General features: G+C 37.1%; 1 protein-coding gene across 1 annotated transcript; it reads left to right on the forward strand.

Annotated features, from left to right (window-relative positions):
- The first annotated feature begins 827 nt into the window (after window positions 1–827).
- Window positions 828–6,775, forward strand: LOC124965738 (zinc finger protein 781). Its single transcript, XM_047526895.1, has 2 exons — window positions 828–849; window positions 1,943–6,775. The coding sequence occupies exons 1-2, from the start codon at window positions 828–830 to the stop codon at window positions 2,959–2,961; spliced, it is 1,041 nt and encodes a 346-aa protein (XP_047382851.1). The 3' UTR covers window positions 2,962–6,775.
- Window positions 6,776–7,375: the final 600 nt, after the last annotated feature.

Raw genomic sequence — 7,375 nt, forward strand, 5'->3', positions numbered from 1 at the left:
CAGTTAAGAAAATATGGGAAACTATAAGTGAGAGTGAAGTTCAGAAACCATATTACAAGGAACAAAACCAATTTGCAGTGACTATTCATAACGAAAACTTCACTGCCAACAGACATCAAGAACATTTAATGTCTCAGAGAAGAATTCAGTTTACACCCGTTACTTTTGAGGAGCTATGTATGTCTTTAAGAATATATCCACAGCAATTTTTGAAGCATACATTTCCTGTGAAAGGAAATGTGGAAAATCTGCTTCAATTATTAACTTGACCGATTCCAAACATAGCATTGAGTTAAACTTCTAATCAGACATTTGTATGGACAAGATTTAAAAGTGAAGGACATGTTTCTAAAAGTGATATTTTTGAGGGTTCCTTTACAAAATGTCCTTTATTCTGCAATGAAGCAACAATATCTCCTTGTGTCCACACATACAATTTTAAGGACTGCGGGAGGTCCTTACCAACTGTTGCTTAATGAAAATTTCAGGTAGAGATTTCTGGAAAGTATGTTACATATGTAATGAAACAAGTAACACCTTTAGCCAGGTCTTTACTCTGATTAATTACCAGTGTGTTTATATTGCTGATAAAAATTACGACTATAGAGAAATTCATAAAAACTTTGATATTGGTTAGAAAGCCAGAAATCATCAGTGTGCTCATTTTTCAAAAGAGATTCACAAAGATGAACAACATAGGAAAGTGTTACTTCAGTGCTAGAAACTTACTACCCATCCAAATAGTCAAAGGCAAGATAAACCTTGCAAGTGTAAGGCATGTGAGGGGAGCACTTAATCAAGTTGCAAAGGTCAGAAAATAGAAGAGAATGTATAGTAGAAGGGAGCCCAGTGAGTTTAAAGAATGAATCAAGTCATTTCGTTGTTCCACCTTTTCTAAACCCCACAGATACAATGACAGTGATAAGCCCTACAAATTTAAAGAATGTGCCAGAATTTTAAATCAAAGATCACCCCCTGTTAAACATCTGAGGATTCATGCTGGAGAGAAGCCCTGCAAATGTAAAGAATGTGGCAAAGCCATTAACAGTGGTTCAACACTTTCTAAATATATCCGATGGCATAGCAGTGACAAAACAAAAAACTCGTGTGATACTCAACATCGGATTGTTTGTCCTGGAGACAGATCCTACAAATGTAAAGAGTGTGCCAAACCCTTAAAGAATGTTTCAACCCTTACTCAACACCAAAGTACTTATTCAGGAGAGAAGGCCTACAAACGTAAAGAATGCAGCAAAACCTTTAATGAAATGCAAAGCCTTATTCTTCATCACAGTGTTTATACCAGAGAAAAACCCTACAAATGTGAAGACTGTGGCAAAGCTTTTGTTCACAAATCACTGCTTACTCGACATCAGAGAATTCATACTGGAGAGAAGCCATATAAATGTGAAGAATGTAACAAAGCTTTTGTTCACAAATCACTGCTTACTCAGCACCAGAGAATTCACACTGGAGAGAAGCCCTACAAATGTGAAGAATGTGGCAAAGGTTTTTATTACAGGTCAAACCTTACTCAACACCAGAGAAGTCATACTGGACTGAAGCCCTACAAATGTGAACAATGTGGCAAAGGTTTTAAACAAAGATCAAATTTAAAAGAGCACCAGACAGTTCATACTGGGGAGAAGCACTACAAATGTCAAGAATGTGGCAAAGGTTTTTATTACAGATCAAACCTTACTCAACATCAGAGGATACATACAGGAAACAAGTCCTACAAATGTGAAAACTGTGGCAAAGGTTTTAAACAAACATCATATTTTAAAGAACACCAGAGAATTCATACTGGAGAGAAGCCCTACAAATGTAAATTATGTGACAAAGCCTTTACTAAAAGCTTCTTTCTTACTGAGCACCAGAGAATTCATACTGGAGTGAAGCCCTACAAATGTGAGGAATGTGGCAAAGATTTTCATATAAGGTCATTGCTTGCTAAACACCGCAGAATTCATACTGGAGAGCGGCCCTACAAATGTGAAGAATGTGGTAAAGCTTTTTATCACAGATCAAACCTTGCTCAACACCAGAAAGTTCACACTGGAGAGAAGCCCTACAAATGTAAAGAATGTGGAAAAGCTTTTAAACGAACAGAAAATCTTTCTCTCCACCAGAGAATTCATACTGGAGAGAAGCCCTACACATGTGAAGAATGTGGCAAAGCTTTTGTTCACAAATCACTGCTTACTCAACACCAGAGACTTCATACTGGAGAGAAGCCATACACTTGTAAAGAATGTGGCAAAGCTTTTCGTCAAAAAGAACATCTTACTTGCCATCAGAGACTTCATACAGGAGAGAAGCCCTACAAATGTGAAGAATGTGGCAAAGATTTTCATACAAGATCATTGCTTATTGAACACCAGAGAATTCATACAGGAGAGCGGCCGTACAAATGCAAAGAATGTGGCAAAGCTTTTGTTAAAAAATCACCGCTTACTCGACACCATAGAACTCATACTGGAGAGAAGCCCTACAAATGTGAAGAATGTGGCAAATGTTTTAAGCAAATATCAGCTCTTAAAGGACACCAGAAAATTCATACTGGAGAGAAGCCCCACACATGTGAAGAATGTGGCAAAGCTTTTTATCACAGATCAAACCTTGCTCAACACCAGAGAATTCACACTGGAGAGAAGCCCTACACATGTCAAGAATGTGGCAAAGCTTTTGCTCACAAGTCACTGCTTACTCGACACCAGAGAATTCATACTGGAGAGAAGCCATACAATTGTAAAGAATGTGGCAAAGCTTTTAGTCAAAAGGAAAAACTTATTTACCATGAGAGACTTCATACTGGAGAGAAGCCCTACACATGTGACGACTGTGGCCAAGCTTTTATTCAAAAATCACAGCTTACTCAACACCAGAGAGTTCACAGTGAAAAGAAACCCCACACATGTGAAGAATGTGGCAAAGGTTTTTATCACAGATCCAGCCTAATTCAACATCACAGAATCCATACTGGAGAGAAGTCACGCCACTGTAAAGGAGAGGGCAGAGGTCTTGATTGAAGGTCAGGCCTTGCTCTACCACAGAGAATTTATACTGAAGAGAAGGGTCAGGCCTTGCTCTACCACAGAGAATTCATACTGAAGAGAAGCTCTGCAAATGGAGCATTGTCCCAGGGCCTCGACGGATGGCTCAGCCCTTACTCCACACCAGAAGAATCATAGTAGATAGAAATTGAAATGTAGAAAAAGTGACAAAGTGTCCAATAGTTGTTCAGTCACTCATTATTCACCCTCTCCCCTGGGAGTTCATACTTTGAGAATACAAGTGGAAAAATTGTCCCAAAGCTATTAGCCACTGTTCAAACATTACGAAAAGTGGAGAATTCACAGGGCATAGAAACCCTATAAATGTACAGAATGTGTCCAAGCCTTTAATCAAATTTCAAACTTTCTTCAAAATATGAAACCAATGTGGAATGACATTTGTCCACTTTAATAAAGAAAATGGGTAATTAACTTTAAGTCGCATAAAATTTATTAAACATCATTGATGTGGTAGAAATAATGAAATCTTCACAGAAATAGTATGCTGCAGGTAGGTTAGCACTGAAATGATATTAGTTTATTGTAAATCAAACATTACCAAACATGCTCACTTTTTAAAATTGGAGAAAACATGATTATCACAGTTTATTATAGTTAGAAATCTAATTTTGGGAGGAATCTTTACTGGCCCCTCTGACATAAAATCAAGTAAGGCAGCTTCTCTGCAAGGTGGATGGGAAAAAAGGGACTTACTGGTAATTAATACTGGACAATTAAAGCAGATGGGGAACTCAGGAAGTTAGATTTAATAAAATAAGAAATCCCCAGCACCAGCCAATCTGGAGCCTCCACAATCAAAGTGATAAGGGCACTAAAGGAACCCACATTTTTAGGAGGCCTGTGGTGTGTCTGAATACATACAGATCAGCGATCAGTCAGCTCCCTACAGTGGACAGAGGAAGGAACCATTTTGTACTTGTGCCATGGGGGTGGGCATTCGGGGGAGCCAATTCCAGGCAAACCCAGCCTGGTCCTAAAATACAGGCCTGGCAAACCCACACTACCTGACATAGAGAGCACCTAAATGACCAAGAGAAAATCAAATGTAGAGAGGCATTTGTACAGGGGAATACAGATTATGGAAACCCATCCAGCCTAGCTCCCTCCCCACTTGAGTCCAGCAGCTCACTGGACAAGCTGGGTGAGACACGCCTAACTAGGAATTCAATAGGGCAGGGTGGGCAATATTGATCTTGGACACTCAACCAAAGAGACCATGAAATTCGAGGTCAGTGGGTGATGGAGGGGACAAAGGTTTGAGGGCTCCTTAGTCACACGAGAGATACCCAGGGAGATTACTGGGGTGTAGTCCCTCATTGTGGACTGGCGACTGCTGGAGCCCTGGAGGTGTACTGATTTAAAATATTTAGATCAATCACCATTTGAAAATGAACCTAGAGCATACCTAAGCCTAAACTCATGTCCAGGATCTCCACCTTCAGTATTGGCTCTCACACTGTGGTGACGCCACCCTGTGTGTGGATCAAACCACACTCCAACCCACCCCACTCAACACTGCTGGAGAAGGGAGGCCAAGAACTTTTTGAACTCCAATGGAAACAACTCTGACTTTTCACATTGACACTAATTCATATGCATAGTGATCTCTTTCTTAATTCTAGCATCTTTTGAATGCAGTTATTTATGGCTTGGCATTTTGATGGCTAGGATGTTTGATTAGTATTTTCAGTTTTGTTTTGTATTCTTTTAGGGTTTTTATTGTTATTTTACATATTTTTTCTCCTGTTTCCCTTGAGTCTTTTTTTTATACTTGTATTTTCTCTCCTACTCCCTCATACTCACCCCCACCCTACATCTCTTCTGTTCTCTCCCTGTTCACCATTTGAAATCGTAAACCCTTTTGCAATATTACTGTTTTTAATGTGGGCAACAACTGATCACATTATTTCTCTTCATTGTGACAGTTAACATCGTAGATTTCATCATGGGAAGTATTTGGTTTAATGCTGTATATTGCTTGCTGTGGTTGTTATTTTTTGTCTCCCCATAAACTGTGAGGTATTGGAAACCTTCAGAGACACTATAACTCCACAGGGTAGAAACTCTGCTGCTTCAGATTCATACTGTTAGATGGGTAAACAAAGAATATGAAAAAGCAAGGGAATAACCCATGCCAAAGCATAATACTTCAATAGCAGAATCCGTCAACATCACAGTGGAAGAAATGTTGGAGGAGGAGTATAGAATGGTCATAGTTAAACTGATCTGTGAGGTAAAGGACAATATAAACAGTGAAATCAGAGAAAATACAGGAAATGAAAGATCACTTCTATAGTGAGACTTTTCAGGGGGGGAGAAAACCTAAAAATTATGGAGTCAATAAATCAAATTGAAAAGTCAATGGAAAGCATCACTTGCTGACTTGACCACTTGGAAGATAGTTTCATGCAAGAATGACAATATAAAATTTGGGGGGAAAAAATTGACCCTGAAGTAAAGATGCTAAGAGACCATGAACAGAAATTCCAACAATTATGGGAGAACATGAAAAGACCAAATATAAGATATATTGGGATAGATGAAACCTCAGAGGTGCAAACAAAAGAATGCACAATGTTTTCAATGAAATATATCTGAAAATTTCCCAAACTTTAAAAATGAAATGGAAATTCAAATACAGGAGGCTTGCAAAACTCAAATGTACAAAATGAAAACAGGCCGTCACAAGGCACATTATGAAACTGCCTATGATAAAAAGTAAGGATAGAGTTTTAAAGGCCAGAAAAAAATTGACATGTCAAAATTACAGGGAAACCAATCCAGATCTTAGCTGATTTCTCAACCCAGACCCTAAATGATTGCAGGTCTTGGGATGATATATACCAAACTATGAATGAAAATGTATGCCAAGAATATTTTGTCCAACAAAATAAAGTTTATTATTGATGATAATATAAAAACTTACATGATAAGTAAAAAAAAAAAAAGAATTCACAACTAGAAAGGCTACACCACAAAACTTTCAATAAAATATTTCATGAAGTATATTTGGAATATCTGTAATATAGATAAATAAAATTGAAAACCAGCAAAGGGAAGAAGCACCCTAGAAGAACATCAATCAAAGGAGGATCTGATTCAAATTTAAAAGAAATAAATAAAATGAAGGACAATAAAAAACTTTTCTCAATAATAAAATTCAATGTGCATAGCCTAAACTCTTCAATCAAAAGACACACTGGAAATTGAATTTAAAAATAAAGTTCAACATTATACTGTCTCCATGAGACTCATTTCAAGTCATTACATCTGTAGATTGAAGGTAAAGGGATGAGAACAAATATATTATTCACATGGATCTCATAAACAAGCAGGGGTTTCTATTCTCAGAATTAGTGGAATTCAAGCCAAAGTTAATCAGATGAGAAAAGTAAGTTTATTTCCTATGGCTTAAGGGAATTGTACATCATCAAGAAGTAATAATTTTAAATATTTGTGCCCCAAACAATGGAGTATCTATGTACATCATTTAAAAAATCCTCAATTTCAAGAATCAAATAGATCACAACACAGTAATGCTGGATGACTTCAACACACCTCGCTCACCACAGGATAGATCCTCCAAACAAAAACTAAGAAGGAAGCTGTAGAACTAAAAAGAAATATTAATAATTTAGACTTAATAGACACATAGACTATTTCATCCATCAATGACTGAGTACACTTTCTTCTCAGCAGCACGTGAATCCTTCTCTAAAATAGACCATATCTTAAGCACAAAGCAACTCAGCATAAGCAAAAAAAAAGGCATTCTATCAGATCATAGTGCAATGAAATTAGATGTCAATTATAAAATAAAACAGAAGCTACTGTAACACTTGGTGTCTAAATATATTGAATGATCAATGAATTGCAGAAGAATCGGGTGGGGGAAAAGATAATAGTGACACAGTATATCAAAATCTCTGGGAACTATGAAGGCTGTTCTAAAAGGAACGTTTGTTGCATTGAACAAATTCATTAAGATACAAAGTCACACACACACAAAAACAGCCTAACATAGCTCTGCAAAGAGAAGAGCAAATCAACACCTAAAGCAGTAGAAGACAGGAAGTAATTTAAGGCAGCCAAAATCATGAAATTGAAACAAAATTTTAAAAATCAGTGAAAGAAGAAGTTGATTCACAGAAAGTAACAAAATTGACAAACACTTAGGCAAGATAGCTAAGAGAAACAGGAAAATTTCAAATTACTAAAACCATGATGAATAAGGAAATATCACCATGACACTATTGAAATGCAGAAGATAAAAACTATCCTGAAAATTTATATTCCAA

This window comes from Sciurus carolinensis, chromosome 15 (assembly GCF_902686445.1).
Source record: "Sciurus carolinensis chromosome 15, mSciCar1.2, whole genome shotgun sequence".
Classification (NCBI taxonomy): domain Eukaryota; kingdom Metazoa; phylum Chordata; class Mammalia; order Rodentia; family Sciuridae; genus Sciurus; species Sciurus carolinensis.

Excerpts from the sequence above, each read along its gene's own strand:
- LOC124965738 (XM_047526895.1), top strand. The coding sequence starts at position 828 with ATGTATAGTAGAAGGGAGCCCA. Across the intron at positions 850-1,942 it reads GTATAGTAGAAGGGAGCCCA|GTCATTGCTTGCTAAACACC; the intron begins GTGAGTTTAAAG and ends TTTTCATATAAG.